The 19,393-nt window shown below is 44.6% G+C and overlaps 1 protein-coding gene across 1 annotated transcript in view; it reads left to right on the top strand.

Moving 5' to 3' along the window:
- ACER3 (alkaline ceramidase 3) overlaps nucleotides 1-19,393 on the top strand; it is a 93,646-nt gene that overhangs the window by 43,754 nt on the left and 30,499 nt on the right. Inside the window, exons 3-6 of the mRNA XM_054164600.1 lie at nucleotides 2,758-2,810; nucleotides 9,443-9,495; nucleotides 12,896-12,977; nucleotides 14,166-14,201. Coding sequence (XP_054020575.1) covers nucleotides 2,758-2,810; nucleotides 9,443-9,495; nucleotides 12,896-12,977; nucleotides 14,166-14,201 — 224 coding nt within the window. The remainder of the gene's footprint in view (nucleotides 1-2,757; nucleotides 2,811-9,442; nucleotides 9,496-12,895; nucleotides 12,978-14,165; nucleotides 14,202-19,393) is intronic.

Raw genomic sequence — 19,393 nt, 5'->3', positions numbered from 1 at the left:
AATCTGCAGCTAAGTTTTAAAGGCATAGCCTAAATCTGCCACAATGATAAATGATACAAACAAACCAACAAAAAAGAGGAACAAAACCCCCAAGCCTTAACAACCCATTTGGTCAATTTAAAATCAGCTGAAATTTCTTATGGGATGATTTTGCTCATATTTGAAAATGGCACTTGTGCATTGTTAAGAGCTTGTATCAAGAAGATACTGAAATCATTCTGACAGCCAGGATAATGGATAGAACTGATGCAATGATGGTTCTAATGTGCCTTTCCCCCCGCTTTTTAATTCAGAATGAACACTAGTTGTAATTTATTCTGTGTACACAGAAAAATGGCTGCAAGGATTTCTCATTAAAGTCTCAATGAAGGTGAAAAACAGTTATTGCTTATTGTTTGGAAAGATCTTTTTCAGAAGGAAAACTGTTTAATCAGAACTTAGAGAAGTGAAGATGGTTGTTTGTGTTCTATTAGACAGCCATTCTTAATTTTCTCAGAGTATTAATGTCATTAAAGTATTTGGCAAGAAGTTTTTAGATGGGGCTGCATCACGGAATCACAAAATGGTGCGGGTTGGAAGGGACCTCTGAGGATCATGTAAGCCAATCTCTGTGCTAATACAGTGCCACCCAGAGCAGGCTGCACGGGATCACAACATCCAGGTTGGTTTGGAATTTCTCCAGAGAAGGAGACTTCCCAACCTCTCTGAGCAACCTGCTCCAGTGTTCTGGCACCCTCAAAGAAAGAAGTTTTTCCTCATGTTCAAATGAAGACACCTCCTGTGTTCTAGTTTGTGCCTGTTGCCCCTTGTCCTGTCATTGGCCACCACTGAAAAGTCTGTATCCTCTTGACCTTTGTCCTTCAGATATTGATAGCATTGAGAGGATCCTCTCTCTGCTATTCCCCAGTCTGAACAGCCCCAGGTCTCTCAGCTTTCCCTTGTCAGGGAGCTGCTCCAGTCCCCCCACCATCTTTGTCGCCCTCAGTTGGATTCTCTCCAGTAGTTCCCTGTCTCTATTGCCCTGGGGGAGCCCAGAACTGGACCCATTATTCCAGATGTGGACTCGCTAGGGCAGAACAGAGGGAGAGGAGATACTCTCTTGACCTGCTGGCTGCACACTTCTTAATGCACCCTAGAAGGTCACAGACCTTCTTGGCCACAAGAGCACACTGCTGGCTCTTGGTGAACTATTTGTCTACCAGCACTCCCAGGTTCTTCTCTGTAGAGCTGCTTTCCAGTAGGAGGAAGAAGTTCTATACAGAGAGAGTGATTGCCCATTGGAATGGGCTGCCCGGGGAGGTGGTGGAGTCACCATCATTAGAGGTGTTCAGGAGGAGACTCGATGGGGTGCTTGGTGCCATGGGTTAGTTGTTTAGGTGGGTTGGATTGGTTGATGTGTTGGACACGATGATCTTGAAGGTCTCTTCCAACCCAGTCTGGTCTAGTCTATTCTATTCTATTCTATTCTGGTAGAGGAGGATATTCCTCCCCAGCTGCAGGACTCTACACTTGCCCTTGTTGAACTTTATCAAGTTCCCTTCTGCCCAGCTCTTCAGCCTGTCCAGGTCTCTCTGAAATGGTGGCACAGCTATGTCAGCCACTCCTCCCAGCTCTGTATCGTGTTACAGTTTTCTGTTGCAGTAAAGTTACACACTTAGGTATGTGTTTTAATTGAGTAGATGTAATACTTACAATGCCAGTCTAATAGCATCTCAAGAAACATCTCCAGACAATTCTGTCAAGTGTCTTGGGAGTCCTTCCCAAAACTCACAGTGTGTTAGAGATCTGTTTGTCCACAAAATGAGCTGTTGAGTGGAAAGGTGAAGTGAAGCTCAGCAGCTCTACCCAGTGCTCCAGCCCTGAGTGCAAATTACTTGGCTTGCTCTGAGTCTAGAGTCTGAGGCAGAACATCATTTCTTGCAGGAGGACAAGGCATTGAGTTAATACACTTGTTCTTGCAAAATAAAAACGAGCTGGTGCTTAATGAGAGTTTGTTAGTGATAACATTTCAGGGTAATGAATGATAAATTAAATACTCTCTCAGTTTTGCTCTCAGCAGTGAAATCGAACTTCCAAGAAACACTGTCCGTGTCTGACTGGAAAAAACAAGGCTGTGTACAGGCAAAGCATCCATCTCATAACTCAATTCCAGAAGTCAATCCAGGGTTTAAAAATAAAGTATTTCAAATAAATGAAAATCATTACATAGAAGGATGAGCTTCCAAGAAGGAGCTTTGGAAAGGGTGATCTCGTTTCATGAAATGAATCTGTACTGCATGGGGTTTTGTTTGTTTGCCCTGAGTTTCAAGGTCTGAGTTTCAGTAGTCATGAGTTTCTGCTTCTAGAGCTGACTTTGTAGAATTTACCCTTTAACCCTGGATAATAAGCAGAAATGTCACAGGCTTTCAGGAGTGCTGGCACCTTGAAAACAAAGGCAAAAAGAAGAGAAGCGGAAGAGTCATGTTCTGTTCTTTCTGCTTCTCAACCACTCCTGTCCTCATTGAGATTACAGCAGTCACAGGAGAGAGTGTTGAGAGGAGGGAAAGATGACACCCACTCCTCAAACCCCCAGAAATTCCAGGACATCACTGGTGACTGCAATGTGAAGTAGAAAACTGTAGAAAATTGAGCTTTTGTCACTGAAATGATATGCTGAAGTTCTTTTTTTAACCCCAGTAAAGTTCATGCAGTTGAGTTAATGTACCTCAAAGTTTTACACAGGCTCCTTTGTTAACCACAGTTTTGATTTGTTTTCAGCTGTGGGATTGGGATCTTGGTGCTTCCACATGACCCTGAAGTATGAAATGCAGGTGAGTATTGACAAGTAGCTGTGAATCATTTTCTCTATCTCCCTGTATGGTCATATTGCCATTTCTTGATGAGATGAAGCTCATGTGAGATGAGTTAATCTACCTGAAGCACTGTACTTGAGTCCTGCTCTCAACAAGAGAGTAGTGCAGGTCTTGTTTCATTAGATATTTTCCACTGATAGATGCACAGGAATATAAACTTGCATCTAAAATGAGCTATACATACTTCTGCTTACATTAGCAGAAGACACTTCATCCTTTGGGAAATCACACTTTTACTCAAGTTGTTATTTTAAAGTTCTTAGAGCTTTGGCTTAAAAGCAAGCAGTACAGACTAGAGTTGGTTTTATTTATTGTATTCTTTTTGTCATTTTAATGTTTTCTATTTGGTTTTCCATTTATCTAGACATAGCTGTAGCATTAACACTGAAGTCAGGATCTTCTGAGTAGCAGTGGTTGAATCTTTTTCTCTCTCCCTCGTTCTTAAGTGGAAGACATTCTGTGTGCTGCACAGGCTTCAAGAGCTGGGGTTCTTCAGCCTGGAGAAAAGAGGGCTCTGGGGCGACCTTGTAGCAGCTTTCCAGTATTTGCCTATGGCCTACAAGAAGGCTAGGAAGGGACTTTTTACAATGGTTTGTACTGGTACAATGAAGGACTTCAAGATTGATGAGGACAGATTTAGACTGGAGATTAAGAAATTATTTGCAGTGAGGGTGGTGAGACACTGAAACAGGTTGCCCAGGAAGGTCATGGATGGCTCCCTTCCTGAAGGTGTTCAAGGCCTGGTTTGATGAGGCCTTGATCAACGTGGGCTAGTGGAAGGGGTCCCTGCCCATGGCAGCAGGGTTGGAACTAGATGATCTTTTAAGGTCTCTTCCAATCTAAACTGTTTTGTGAATCTAATAAATTGCTGGCCCTAAGGACTTGGTCCTGGTTTTTCCTGTTTTTCTAAAGGGACATGAGGAATCATAGAATCATTGAGGCTGGAAAGGACCTCTAAGATCTTCAAGTCCAACCTTCTACCCAACACCTTCATTACCACATCCCAGACTGCCACATCTACTTGTTTTTTGAACACCTTCAGGGATAGTGACTCCACCACCTCCCTGGGCAGCCTGTTCCAATGCCTGACCATTCTTTCAGTATAAAAATTCTTCCTAATACCCAATCCAAACCTCCTCCTGGTGCAACTTGAGACCATTATTTCTTGTCTTGTCATTAATTACTTGCAGTCTTCTATTCTCCTGTTTTAGGTCTGAGAACATTAAGGCATTTCACCTTTGAATTAAAGTCAGGGTGAAGTGGGATTCGGTTCAGAAGAAAGAAACCTCTATTTAAAAGTGTGTACTGGAAGTCTGGGCTCCCACTACAGTCAGTGGAAACAAGCCAGCAGAGTTTAGAGAGCCAGTCAGCAGAACTGAATCATTCTCCAGGCTCCATTGCCAGTCTTAACTTGAATCATATTTATTCATCTGAATATAGGTGTTTAGTGTCACCTTAGACCCTGTGAGTGCTCTTTCTGCCCTCCCTCTCCCATCCCACAAAGGTGCAGATCCCCCCTGTCACATCTTTCAGTTTTGAGTGTGTGTGTGTGTGTTGGAGATGACAGAGCATCTCAGCTGGCATTTAGGCACCTGTACTGAGGCAACTGGGTAGAGTCCTAGATTTCTGCTGTCCAGAATGGCATCTGAAACACTGCATATTTGGGCATGTAAGGTTAGTGTCTTGAATGGAATTCCAATCTCCATTATGCTCTGGTTTCTACCTCTGAGATGTGCTGAGGCCTGTCAGCCTCTATGGAGCATACTGTTGTCACCATGTAAGAATCTTCAGTGCTTTTCTTGGCCTGAACCAGGTGTTTGCTAGATCCATTTTGCCACTCCCTCCCAACCTGAGGTGTGATTTACTGGTATTCACTTCTAAATCTGCCTTTAATTTCCACCTTTTCCTCTCTCTTCCTTCAGCTGCCTGTTCCTAACCCTGCTAGTGTTTCAGATCCTCCTTTCCTACACTGATGCAGAGGTGAGCAAGGCCTCCCTGAAACCTAGCTCATTAAAATGATCCAGGCTTAAAACAATCTTACGTGGTTTTGTGGTTGTTTGAGTGCCTGTCTTAATCCAAGTCACTCTGATGCAATTTACCACGTAGTTCTGGTGTTGCATCAGAGCAAATAAGGGGCCTATAAACTGTGGTGGGTAAAGGGTGGGCAGAAGCAGATGAGAAGAGAGCAGCAATGTCTTGCATCATCTTTCCAAGTGGTGTAAGAGACTTCGTGTGAGGCAGAGAAAGCACACTTCTTGTTTTGGCAGCCAAGTGAAATCTGCCAGTGGGCCATAATGACTCTGATTGTTAGCTTATGAATCACCAGAGAAGAAACGTTTCAAGCAGTAAATAATCTTTTCATGTGCACTTTATCTCTCGTTATCATTGAAAGGCTGCACTGATAACTGTTGGGAGAGATGGCTTTTTTACATTTGTGTTGCAGTCTTAACACTGTAAATGATCAATTCAGGTTGCTTAATGAAGAGAAATGGGTAAGCTCCAGGTCTTGAAAGCAGTTATTTAGAATCCTTTTCAAGTCATCACCTCCTTTTTCTTTCCTCTTACTCTTATGGGAATCAGCTGGACTGTGCATTCACAAATCCAGACAGGTTCTTCAACCTGTGAAATCAGCTCACTGAGTTTCCTTCTCTCCAGGTTTCTTTGCTGGTCAGACATGCTCAGTCATGCTGCTGACTGTATTTCAGGAACTATTAATCCCTTTGGATACAGAAGTTATTGTCTTCTGCAAGCAAATTGTAACTAGGATATTCTGAGAGGCTTTTTGATGTTACCATTATGTCCCTGAACTTCAGAGTATAATCAGCTATCTGCATTTGAAAATGTGGCTATATTGTATTTCTTATTCTTCCCCCTGCTTTTGGTTCTTTTTCTTTCTTTCTTTCTTTTATGAGGCCTTCAGTGACTCACCCTTAAAGAGCTGCTTGAATTAATCCTGCTGCTAATTCCCAGCAGACTTAGAAAAGTGCATCACTGAACCTAGGAGGATAGGCTGAGGAAACTGGGGTTGTTCAGCCTGGAGGAGAGAAGACTACAGAGGAGCCTTACAGCTGCTTTCCAGTGCCTGAAGGGTTCCCAGAGGAAGGCTGGAAAGGGACTTTTCATAAGGGTGTTTCGTGACAGGACAAGGAGGAATGGGAGTGTAGAGCTAGACTGGTTCTTAGGAAGAAGTTCTTCAGTACAAGGGTGATGAGACTCTGAAACAGGCTGCCCAGGGAGGTTGTGGATGCCCCTTTCTTGGAGGTGTTTAGGGTTATGTTGGATGAGGCCTTGTGCAGCTGAGTCTGGTTGAGAGTCCTCCCTGCCCATGGTGGGGAGGTTGGAGTAGATGATCTCATTGAGTCCCTTTCAACCTAAGCCATTCTGTTATTCTGTGAATAACTATTAGGATAAAGCTGAATTCAGTTTTGCTTGGGTTTTTGTTTTTGTTTTTCCCCCTCACAGCATCAATAAACTAATGTGACAAGAGGCCACCTAACATGCCTCTTAAGCTTCAGCTGCCATCTGCATTCCTGGTATTTTATTCTACCTGTTGCAGTCCCTGGCAGTCATAAGGCACAGATTCATAGATTTAGACCTTTCTGTGTAAGGTTAGTTGTGTACTGGATCAGCTGTTGGAACAGGCTCACCATGGTTCAGGCAAGCCTGACAGCCTCACTCAAGAGAAGCAGTGGGAGTGTGGGTGAAGAAGCAAGACCTGCCCTTCCAGTGGCAGCCAGTCCGTAGGGCTGTGCAGCAGCATTGTGAAACATTTCCTGAAGTTTCTAGGACTGAAACCACAAAAAGGCAATAGCTCACAGTCAGGATAATGCATCTCTTTTCTTCCTTAAAGAACTAGATCCCTTTTTCCAATAGGAAATTTCAAAACTAGAAGAAAGTTCCTGCTTGTGCACTTAGAAACTCTTTTTCCCAAGCCATGCAGAATCAGCTGGCTTTGTAAAAGGGTTTGTGTAAGCTGTAAGAGCAAGGCTTTTAATTGAATGCTCTTCCTTAATTGCTCTTACTTAATTGTTTATTGGGTCCAAATAAAGGCAGTGGAGATGGTGAAGGGTCCAGAGAACAGGTCATATGAAAAGCAGCTGAGGGAACTGGGGTTGTTTAGCCTGGACAAAAGGAGGCTAAGGGGAGGCCTTCTTGCTCTCCACGAGTACCTGAAAGGAGGTTGGAGTGAGGTGGAGTTAATTTATTCTCCCAAGTAACAAGTGACAGGATGAGAGGAAAAGGCCTCAAGTTGCCCAAGGGAGTGGTTGGATTGGACATTAGAAGAAACTTCTTCACTGAAATGGTTATAAAATGCTGCAACAGGCTCCCCAGGGAGGTGGTTGAATCCCCATCCCTGAAGATGCTTAAAAGCCACGGAGATGAGGTGGTTAGGGACACGGTTTTACACCAGACTTGGCAGAGTTAGGCAGTGGCCAGACTTCATGATCTTAAAGGTCTTTTCCAACTGAAATGATTCTGTAATTCTCTAACATCCCTCATCATTCACAAAAACATGGTTGTGAACTTGTTAAGTACCCTGTGCTAGTAGCAGCAGTTTGGTTTCTGTACGTGGCCACCAACTGTCAGACTCATGCTGGGGAAGGGATCAAAACCTGGATTGCTCTAGTACTTGGTTTTGTTAGGATGTCACAATTCCAAGATAGCCACCTGTGATCATTTATTTAATGTACTGGAAATCAGAGGTAGTGGATCTTCATTGATCCATTTGTCTGCTTTTGCATTTCCATCATTTGCAGTCCTTCAGAGAATGCTTTGGGTTGGAAGGGACTTTTAAAGAGATCCTAAATGGAAGTTTAACTGTATTTTTATGAGCAGAAATTGGCTTTTGCTCTTTGATGAAAAAAAGTTTTGGAAGAAAATAATGATATGATGATTATATATTTTTTTTCTGATGATGATAAATTAGTAGCAATTTTGAGCTACCTGCCCTTGAAAAATCACCTTTCTTCTGATTAGTATTTTAATTTCATCTCCACTAAGGTGACAACCTCCTGGAGAAATACCTGGGTTTAGCTGTAATACACCAGCAGTGTGCCCAGCTTGCCAAGAAGGCCAATAGCATCCTGGCATGGATCAGGAACGGTGTGGCCAGCAGGAGCGGGGACGTCATCCTGCCCTGTACTCAGCACTGGTCAGGCCACACCTTGAGTCCTGTGTCCAGTTCTGGGCTCCTCAGTTTAAGAAAGATGTTGAGATGCTGGAACATGTCCAGAGAAGGGCAACAAAGCTGGAGAGGGGTTTGGAGCACAGCCCTGTGAGGAGAGGCTGAGGGAGCTGGGGTTGCTTAGCCTGGAGAAGAGGAGGCTCGGGGGAGACCTTATTGCTCTCTACAACTACCTGAAGGGGGGTTGTAGACAGGCAGAGGTTGGTCTCTTCTCCCAGGCAACCAGCACCAGAACAAGAGGACACAGTCTCAGGCTGTGCCAGGGGAGGTTTAGGCTGGATGTTAGGAAGTTCTTCACAGAAAGAGAGATTGCCCATTGGAAAGGGCTCCCCATGGAGGTGATGGAGTCACCATCACTGGAGGTGTTTAAGAAGAGCCTGGCTGGGGTGCTTGGTGCCATGGTTTAGCTGATTAGATGGTGTTGGGTGATAGGTTGGACTGGATGATCTTGAAGGTCTTTTCCAACTTGGTTAATTCTGTTCCAACCTGATTAATTCTGTATTGAGGCCTGATGGGAGAGGTTTTGGAAGATGTTGGCCTAGTGAAGTTTTCACAGTATCACAGTACAGTTGAGGTTGGAAGGGACCTCAAAAGATCATGGAGTCCAGCCCCCCTGTCAAGCAGGATCACCTAGGGCAGTCTGCACAGGAATGCATCCAGATGCGTTTGGAAAGTCTCCAGAGAAGGAGACTCCACAACCTCTAAGGGCAGCCTGCTCCAGGGCTCTGGCACCCTCACTGTAAAGAAGTTTCTCCTCATGATGAGGTGAAACCTTCTGTGCTCAAGTTTGTATCCATTGTTCCCTAATCCTGTGTACCACCAAAAAGAGCTTGGCCTCCTCCACTTGACACCCACCCCTCAGATGTTGATAGACACTGATCAGATCCCTTCTCAGTCTTCTCTTCCCCAGATTTAATAGCCCCAGGGATCTCAGTCTCTTTTCATAAGGGAGATGCTAAAGTCCACTAATCATCCTTGTGGCTCTTTGTTGGATTCTCTCCAGTAGATGTTAAAGCCCAGGTTGGAGAGACCTGGGCTGAAGCTGAATTTAAATGTTGTGTATTTTGGTATGGTTTTGTACTGTTGTGCATAGTTGTGAATAGTACTTCCATTTAAATTTCCGATTCTATGTGGAGCATTTTCTTTTATTCCTTTGGGGAGGGGTAAAAGAGTTTCTGTCTGCTATAAAACTGCAAGGTTCAGAGTAACAAGCTTATCAATGCAGCAAGCTTTCTGGGCTTGAATAGGACCTGACACAGCTGCAGTCTGAAGCACAGCCATGAAGGTGAATATCCAAATCACTTCAAAACTCCTCTTCCCTTAAGATTTCTCTCTCTTTAATTAACTTCCACAAGCATGCAAGTTAAAAGTCATTTTCATGTTTTGATGTCTCTGCTTTTTGTAGCTGTTGGATGAGCTGCCAATGATATACAGTTGTTGTGTGTTTGTCTACTGCCTGTAAGTATTTGTTCAATTCTCTTTTTTCTCTGGATATTTTTATGAAATACTACCTTTTGAAATGCCAATTCTGTGAAGCCTAATCTGGTGTATGCTGAGGGTAGTGGAACACTGGAACAGGTTGCCCAGAGAGGTGACTGGGGCCCCATCCCTGAAGATATTCAAGGTGAGGTTCAACAGGGCCCTGGACAGCCTGATGTAGTTGAGGATGGCCCTGCTGACTGCAGAGGGGGTTGGACTGGATGACCTTTGGAGGTCCCTTCTAACCCAGACCATACTATGGTGTAGTGAGGCTACAGATTTCAGTGAGATCTCAGTTTTACTGGCAGCACAGGGTTATGACTTGGTCATTAGAACACCAGCCTGGCTTTAGTCCTAGTGTTTCCTAATTTAGAGATCATAGAATGATACAATCACCAAGGTTGGAAGAGACCTCAAAGATCATCGAGTCCAACCTGTCACCACAGACCTCATGACTATTAGACCATGGCACCAAGTGCCACGTCCAGTCCCCTCTTGAACACCTCCAGGGACAGTGACTCCACCACCTCCCTGGGCAGCCCATTCCAATGGCTAACAACTCTCTCAGTGAAGAACTTTCTCCTCACCTCGATCCTAAACTTCCCCTGGCGCAGCTTGAGACTGTGTCCTCTTGTTCTGGTGCTGGTTGCCTGGGAGAAGAGACCAACCCCCTCCTGTCTACATCCACAGTGTGTGTTTTGCAGGGAAAAAAACCAACAACCCCAAAACCTCTTGTTAAAGACTTTGTGTAGTGTACAAACAGCTCAGTCTTCCTTGGTGTGTAAACAGCAGACATCATAAAATCAACTGCAGTTATGCCTGCAAAATTAGCAACATTCTCATTTATCTGAGCTGTATTTCAATGATGTTGTCTGACTCCAAATGCAAATTTCCTATTTCTGTTGAATCTGCTTTCCACTCATCTGGAAAATTAAAGAAAAAGAAAAATAAATAAACATTTTAATAAAGAGCTGAGTGCATATTTTATAGAGAGTGTCTTGGAACACACATGACAGCTTAATGCCATGCCAGGATGTTTTCTTCCATTTCATTTTGGAGGCAATGTAGCATTTGGCAACTGTAAAGATCCCAGATCATGTTGCCCATAGCCTCATCCAGCCTGGCCTTAAAAGCATCCAGGGATGAGGTTTGCACCATCTCTTTGGGCAACCTGTTCCACTGTGTCACCACCCTCATGGGGAAGAACTTCTTCCTCAATCAACTTGTCAAAGAGACAAAAATGTCTCTTTTTCCTTTCAGACTTATCAATTAGCCATTAAAAACTGGAATATCTTTGAGGCTTACTGATAGCTTGCAATGGGGATGGGGTGTTAAAAGGACTAAAGCCACCTCTGTGGTAATTGCTATCAGTATGTGATGCATATATTTGTGCAAACTGAGGACCAGAGTCTGAATGCTTCTGTTAGTGGAAATATTTCCATTGCAGATCCCTATCTCTTTGAAATTACCTTTGCATTTCTTCTGTCTGATTTGAATGTGATTGGGGAAAAGGATGAGAAATAGCTATGGAAAAAAAATGTGTTGGGGGAAAAAGGAAAGAAAAGAATAATCCTGCTTATTTTGTGCAGTGGTTAACATACTATCTTCAAAAGCACTGAAGGGTGTTTTACTGCATTTCTAGCTCTGATAAGATGCTGTGTAGGTATGCTTGGCAGTAATTAAAATGTTCTGAGGAATGAGCTAATGTTTGGTGTACAAGGACTTTAATAACTAGTTTGGTTTTCTGGAAGGTAGGTAGTAGGGTGGTTCTGCAGGACATTCCTTTACACATCCTTTAGTCCTCCTCTCAAGCTGTGTAATTACCTTGGCAAAGCCATTTTGCAATGGAGCACTTTGAGCTGCCTGATAGATTTTGATTTTTATTTTAACCCTTATGTTCCTGCTTATTTTTAATTTGTTCCCTTTTTATTCCTCCACCAGAATGTTTGTTCCCAAAAGCTTGTAATTAAATGTAGAGTTAGAGAATCACAGAATTGTAGGGGTTGGAAGGGACCTCTGAAGATTGAGTTAAACCTCCTTACCAAAACAGGATCAGCTAGGGCAGGTTGCTCAGGAACACATCCAGATGGGTTTTGAAAGTCTCCAGAGGAGACTCCACAACCTCTCTGGGCAGTCTGCTCCAGTGCTCCATCACCCTTACAGTAAGGAAGTTTTTCCTCATGTTGAGGTGGAACTTCTTGTGTTCCAGTTTGTGTCCACTCACTGCCCACCACTGACAAGAGACTGTCCCCTTCTTCTTGTCACCCACACCTTCAGATAATTATAATTATTAATAAGATGGTTGGACTTGTCCCTGGAGGTGTTCAAGAAGCATGTGGACATGGCACTTTGGGACGTGGTTTAATGGCCACAGTGGTCTTAGGTTGATGGTGGTGTGACACTGGAACAGGCTGCCCAGGGAGGTGATGGAAGCCTCATCGCTGGAGGTTTTTAAGGCCAGGCTGGATGTGGCTCTGAGCAACCTGATGTAGTGTGAGGTGTCCCTGCCTATGGCAGGGGGGTTGGAACTGGATGATCCTTGAGGTTGCTTCCAACCCTAACAATTCTATGATTCTGTGGTTGGACTTGATGATCTTGGAGGTCTTTTCCAACTGAAACCATTCTGTGATTCTATGAAATAAACTGCACAGGTGTCATTTGAAGTTACTGAGACAATTTCTCTAGCCCTGATGATATTTTTTCTTCTCAAAGTTCATTTTTGTTGAGGTTTTTGGACTTTTTTTTTTTCCCTGGTGGAGAAATGGTCTGGGATGTGCCTGGGTAATTCCATCCCAACTGTGACTGAAGTGTAGTGTAGGGAGTGAAGCTCATTTTAATTAGTTGTTTTACATACTGGGAGCAATTAGCTGGTTTTGCTTTCCACTTCTACCAGTACTCAATCTAGCAAATTTACTGCACTGTGAGTGTACTACAGCCATAAACAATCTGCAGTTTCCCAGATCACTGTTTTGTAAGGCAGTCCCTTTCCCACGCTGCCTTTAGCTCACAGATGTGGTGGTTTTTTGGCAGCTGCAGTGCATTTTAAACTCATTTCTAATGTGCCATCCATTATCACCTCCTGAAACCACTTCTGCTTCTCAAACTCTTCCCACCAACTGGGTTTTTCCTTTATTTTTTTTTTGTATATACATGAGCTTATTGGGGAGGTGGGGTTTTTTTTTTGCAGTAGATTAAAAACAAAAGCCCAACAGTTATCTGTAAAAGTCTGAATTTTCATCTGAAAATTAAAACTTTTGAAGGGCCTAAGGCTCATTTAGATCAATTTTCTTACCAATTTTGGGATAATATACCTTGAAAAAATGCATCCTTTGTATGGTAAGTGCTGAATGTTATCACTCTCCTTTATCTTCTGTTCCAGGTATGAATGCTTCAAGTACAAGAACACAGTCAATTATCCACTGCTCTTCTTGTTAATAACATACAGCTTCGTAGTCAGCATAGTAAGTAACTTCCTCTAATGTGCCATTTTCACCTGTAGGTTGGTTTTTTTCTTGCTAGTGAAGGAAGGGTATTAATGAATCCTCCTCACTTCTAGTCAAGAAGGAGCGATTATTGTTCTGTTGGGAAAATTACCTGCTAGCCAAAGAGAACCCTGAAACCTTTCTGTCTAAAGCACTGTGTAGAATAAATGAAGAAGAAAAGCTCTAAGAGGCATACGAGAAAAACAATCACCGTGGACTCGTTACGGCACCTTGGATAAAAGCTGCGTTCCTCATCTCCCCTGGCTTGAATTCATCTGCAGAAATCAGAATAGTTGTGTTCAACAGGCTGCAGACAGGGAGCTCTGGCACCCAGTCCTGGAGTTCTAAAACAACAGCCAGGATGAGCTGCTAAAAAAAAATTGAAAGGGGTTTTTCTTGTGTCGTGGTGAACTTGATTCTCTTTCTCAGTGTGCTCCTTTTATGAATAAAATGAGCTTCCTGCTGGCTGTCAACCACAGGTGGAATCTCCTGCATTATTTTGGTTGATAATCCTTTCTTGGAAATATTAGAGGTCATTTTTTGCTTGCCAGTTCTGGGCCTCCTGCAGGTTTTTACACTTGTGCCACCTTATCCCTACATCCTCCTGCCCTTCTCTACTCGAAAGCAGCAATTCAATGCACTGCATTAACGACAGGAAGAGCCAGCAGCTTTTGGTGACACGAATAGAGACGTTCATGGTATCAGTCAGGGTTGGAAGGGACCACAAGGATCATCTAGTTCCAACCCCCCCTGCCGTGGGCAGGGACATCCCACACTAGATCAGGCTGGCCAGAGCCAGGTTAAAGCCTTCTCCAAAATATTGATAACAGCAAATCAAAGCAGAGTACACTTGCTTCTTGTAATGCAGATTGAGAATGGGGCTGGGTAATTCCTGCATCTTAATTGGTTTGTTGGTGTTGCAGTTCTCTTTAAACAAGGAGATTCTAGATGTTAATGTCTCGATTCATGCCTCTTAATTTAAAATAATTCCACAGTTAAAACCCCAGGTTTTGCCAGAGGAAACTTCAGGTCTTTAATCAACCTTTAATGGTGCATGGGCAGACAACTTGATTCTAACAGAACGAGTCTTGGCAGTAGTTAGGTGAATAATGTTGCAGTTGTTCTCTGTTGCAAATGATTTCTCTCTTTTCTTTTTAATCTTTCCAGGTTTACTTGAATTTGAAGGAACCTGTATTCCATCAGGTAAGTCTTGCTCTGTTGGAGAAGCTGATCTTGGTTTTAAACTGTGCCGCTGCTTTGGGGGGCCGCTTAGTGATGGTAGGGCCTTGAGCAACCAGGTCTAGTGCGAGGTGGCCCTGCCCATGGCAGTGGGGTTGAAACTTGATGATCCCAGAATCACAGAAAACATCCAGCTGGAAGAGACTCAAAGATCATCCAGTCCAAACTTGATGATCACAGAATCACAGAAAACATCCAGTTGAAAGAGACTAAAGGATCATCCAGTCCAACCTTCGACCCAGCGCTGAAGGGTCAACATTAAACCCCTAAGCATCAAGTCCACAGGCTGCTTAAGCACCTGCAGGGATGGTGATTCCACCACAGAATCACCAAGGTTGGAAGAGACCTCAAAGATCATCGAGTCCAACCTGTCACCACAGACCTCATGACAAAACCATGGCACCAAGTGCCACGTCCAATCCCCTCTTGAACACCTCCAGGGACAGTGACTCCACCACCTCCCTGGGCAGCACATTCCAATGGTGAACAACTCTCTCAGTGAAGAACTTTCTCCTCACCTCCAGCCCAAACTTCCCCTGGCATAGCTTGAGACTGTGTCCTCTTGTTCTGTTGCTGGTTGCCTAGAAGAAGAGACCAAGCCCCCTCCTGGCTACAACCACCCTTCAGGTAGTTGCAGAGAGCAATAAGGTCTCCCCTGAGCCTCCTCTTGTCCAGCCTAAAGAACCCCAGCTCCCTCAGCCTCTCCTCATAGGGCTGTGCTCAAGGCCTCTCCCCAGCCTCGTTTCCCTTCTCTGGACACATTCAAGTGTCTCGATGTCCTTCTTAAATTGAGGGGCCCAGAACTGGACACAGTACTCAAGGTGTGGCCTAACCAGTGCAGAGTACAGGGGTATAATGACTTCCCTGCTCCTGCTGGCCACACTATTCTTGATGCATGCCAGGATGCCATTGGCCTTCTTGGCCACTTGAGCACACTGCTGGCACCACTGCCCTGGGCAGACCATTGCAATGTTTGAGAACCCTCTCTGCGAAGAAGTATTTCCTAATATCCAGCCTGAACCTCCCCTGGTGCAGTTTGAAACCATTTCCTCTAGTTATGTTGCTTGCCACCAAGTAGAAGAGGCTGCCCCCTCCTCGCTCTGATGTCCCTGCAGGTAGTTGTAGAGAGCAATGAGGTCTTCTCTCAGATGATCTTCAAGGTCCTTGCCAGCCCAAACCATTCTGTGATGTTTGACAGGGTTGTATATGCAGAAGGAAAATGGAAGTCAAGCATACTTTTCCTTTTGCCTTTAAGCAGTGTTGCTGCCTGTTGCTGTGTTCTTACTTGGTGACCTACAAACCCAGGATGGTTTATTGCACGTTGTCTTTTACTATTTGGCCTAATACTTCACATGGGTTTCATCAGTGGCAAGTGTAACAAGGTGACGAGCTATGATTCTATTCCCTGCCCATGGCAGGGGGGTTGGAACTAGATGATGCTTAAGGTTCCTTCCAACCCTAATGATTCTATGATTCTAAGAGCAGATTCAGATTGGATGTTAGGAACAAGTTCTGCACTGTGAGGGTAGGGGAGCACTGGAACAGGTTGCCCAGAGAGGTGATTTGGGCCCCATCCCTGAAGATATTCAAGGTGAGGCTCAACAGAGCTCTGGGCAACCTGATGTAGTTTAGGATGTCCCTGCTGACTTCGCAGAGGGGGTTGGACTAGATGACTTTTGGAAGTCCCTTTCAACCCAGACCATTCTATGATTCTATGACCCTCACTATGGGCTGAGGTATGTGTGAAAGGAAGGGCCTAATGAATCCTTGTCCCCTTCTGTCCATTAGCAGCTGCTGTGAAACAATGACCCAACATCACAGCATGGCTGGGTGACAGCAACACATTCTTCTCTCCACTATATCTTAGGATTTTTTTTTCAACTGCTCAGTTTTACTGTGTGCAAATTCAAGCTGAGTTTAGGCACCAAATGTCTTGCAGGGCTACATAGCAGGCTGGTTGCCATGGTCCTACAGGTTTAATGGAATATTTGATCCAAGTTTCTTCTGTAGTAGCCCAGGAATATTAATATGCATCAACTGCCTGTGTGGATAGGACTTCTATTACTTGCTTCTTCACAGGAGGTTAGAAATCATGCTCCTTTATGTGTGCCTTGAGTAGTTTCCCCTCATTTATGATTTTTGTGATTAGAGATAACAGCTGAAAAATTGCCAAGCAAAAGCACTGAGCTCTTTGCAGGACAGAGCTTTAAAGCCTTCATTTGTGAAACCAGCAGTGCCATCGCTTGTCAAAATGTGCCTGCTGCATCAGCAGCTCTAAAAATGATTCCTGATTCCTGATGGTGGATTAATGAAGCTCTTATGAATAAAATAAAATCCCAGCTGCTCCAAATAATCTCTCCTAGAAACACAAATTGTTCATTCTACCAATAGAAAAAAAAAAGGAACTTGCAGGAGTTTTCTGATAATGTTAAGTATTGCATCCAGTTCTGGGCTCCCCAGTTCAAGAGGGACAGGGATCTGCTTGAGTCCAATGGAGGGCTATGAGGATGATGAAAGGAGTGGAGTACTGCCTTGTGAAGACAGGCTGAGAGCCCTGGGGCTGTTTAGTCTGGAGAGAAGACTGAGAGGGGATCTAATAAATGTCTATAAATGTCTGAGGGCTGGGTGTCAAGAAGGAAGGAACAGCCTCTGCTCACTTGTGCCCTGTTGTAGGACAAGGGGAAATGGATGTAAACTACAGCACAGGAAGTTCCTCCACAACAGGAGGAAGAACCTTCTTTACTGTAAGGGTCACCAAGCACTGGAACAGGCTGCCCAGAGAGGTTGCGGAGTCTCCTTCCCTAGAGACTTTCAAAGCCAACCTGGATGCGTTCGTGTGGGACCTGCACTAGATTCTATGGTCCTGCTCTGGCAGGGGGGTTGGACTTGAAGATCTCCAGAGATCCCTTCCAACCCCTAACATCCTGTGATCCTGTATGACAAACAAACAAACAATCAAAAATCAACTATTTTCTTTTTTTCCCTACTGGGGTGAAAGAAGCAAATTTCCGTGCTTCTACTGAGCTGGTTGTAACTGGTTTTGGATGAAGTGACTTCAAGTGGTTTTATTAACAACAGTGGCAGGATTTAGTGCTGATATTGGGCTTTTGTTTCTTGAATCAATTATCTGCTCAACCCACATTTACTGCAATAAATATATCACAGCGCCACCATATTCCAGTTGGATACCTCGACAAAGGTATTGTCTCATGTCACAAATCTAAGGCAATAGATGTTAGGAATTCTTTGGAAATAGGGAAACTTTAAGCTGCTGCCCCAGACCTTTGATTTTTTCTTTGCATCTGGTTTCTCTTAGATTCAAAATACAAATTCCCTGTTGTAATTTATACATGAGGAATCAATGTAGAAGAGATTTAAAGCCATGGAAGTGCTGGGCTTTTTACAACCGCTCCTTCCAAATTGATCTTTATGGAGAACACATAGCTGTTGCCAAATTCCAAGCAAGTTCTGCACTCATTTTTTTCACTATGGTTGCCAAGTGCATCATAAATCCAGAGGGAGCATTTCCCTGCCTGCATAGCTAAGCAAGGCTCTTCTCTTCACAGTATCACAGTATCAATAAGGTTGGAAAAGACATTGAGGATCATCAAGTCCAACCTGTCACCACAGACCTCATGACTAGACCATGGCACCAAGTGCCACGTCCAATCCCCTCTTGAACACCTCCAGGGATGGTGACTCCACCACCTCCCTGGGCAGCACATCCCAACAACGAACGACTCTCTCAGTGAAGAACTTTTTCCTCACTTCGAGTCTAAACCTCCCCTGGCACAGCTTGAGACTGTGTCCCCTTGTTCTGGTGCTGGTTGCCTGGAAGAAGAGACCAACCCCTTCCTGGCTACAACCACACTTCAGGTGGTTGTAGAGGGCAATGAGGTCACCCCTGATCCTTCTCCAGGCTAAACAATCCCAGCTCCCTCAGCCTCTCCTCATAAGGCTTGTGCTCAAGGCCTCTCCCCAGCCTCGTTTCCCTTCTCTGGACATGTTCAAGTGTCTCGATGTCCTTCTTAAACTGAGTGGCCCAGAACCAGACACTCTGCATTGGCCTAACCAATGCAGAGTACAGGGGCACAATGACCTCCCTGCTCCTGCTGGCCACACTATTCCTAATGCAGGCCAGGATGCCATTAGCCTTCTTGGCCACCTGGGCACACTGCTGGCTCATGTTTAGGCAGCTGTCAATCAGTACCCCCAGGTCCCTCTCTGTTTGGCAGCTCTCCAGCCACTCTGACCCCAGCCTGTAGCTCTGCATGGGGTTGTTGTGGCCAAAGTGCAGCACCCAGCACTTGGACTTGTTGAATGCCATACCATTGGACTCTGCCCATCTGTCCAGCCTGTTGAGGTCCCTCTGCAGAGCCTTTTCACCCTCTAACTGAGCAACATCTGCTCCCAACTTGGTGTCATCTGCAAATTTGCTGATGACTGACTCAATCCCCTCATCCAGATCATCAATGAAGATGGTAATATTTGATCTTAATACTTGTCCTTTATTTTAGTGTGCACCAAAACAAACCTCCCCTCAACATAATTCCAGGAAGCATTTTTCCAACCAAATGGGCTGCACAGACTTGAAGTCAAGCTACGTACGCTCATGCAGTCGTGGTGTAAATCACATTCTTGATCCTGAACAGTGTTGAAAAGTGGCATTTGGACATAAAGTAGCATTGGGCCCCTCAGTTTAAGAAGGACATTGAGACACTTGAACGTGTCCAGAGAAGGGCAACAAGGCTGGGGAGAGGCCTTGAGCACAAGCCTTATGAGGAGAGGCTGAGGGAGCTGGGATTGTTTAGCCTGGAGAAGGATCAGGGGTGACCTCATTGCCCTCTACAGCTACCTGAAAGGTGATTGTAGACAGGAGGGGGTTGGTCTCTTCTCCCAGGCAACCAGCACCAGAACAAGGGGACACAGTCTCAAGCTGTGCCAGGGGAGGTTTAGACTCGAAGTGAGGAGAAAGTTCTTCACTGAGCGAGTCATTCATCATTGGAATGTGCTGCCCAGGGAGGTGGTGGAGTCACTGTCCCTGGAGGTGTTCAAGGGGAGATTGTACGTGGCACTTGGTGCCATGGTCTAGTCGTGAGGTCTGTCGAGACAGGTTGGGCTTGGTGATCCTTGGGGTCTCTTCCAACCTTAGTTAT

Source organism: Dryobates pubescens, chromosome 10 (genome assembly GCF_014839835.1).
Source record: "Dryobates pubescens isolate bDryPub1 chromosome 10, bDryPub1.pri, whole genome shotgun sequence".
Lineage (NCBI taxonomy): Eukaryota > Metazoa > Chordata > Aves > Piciformes > Picidae > Dryobates > Dryobates pubescens.
Note: the sequence above shows the minus strand (reverse complement) of the source record. Positions and strands in the feature narration are given on the sequence as shown.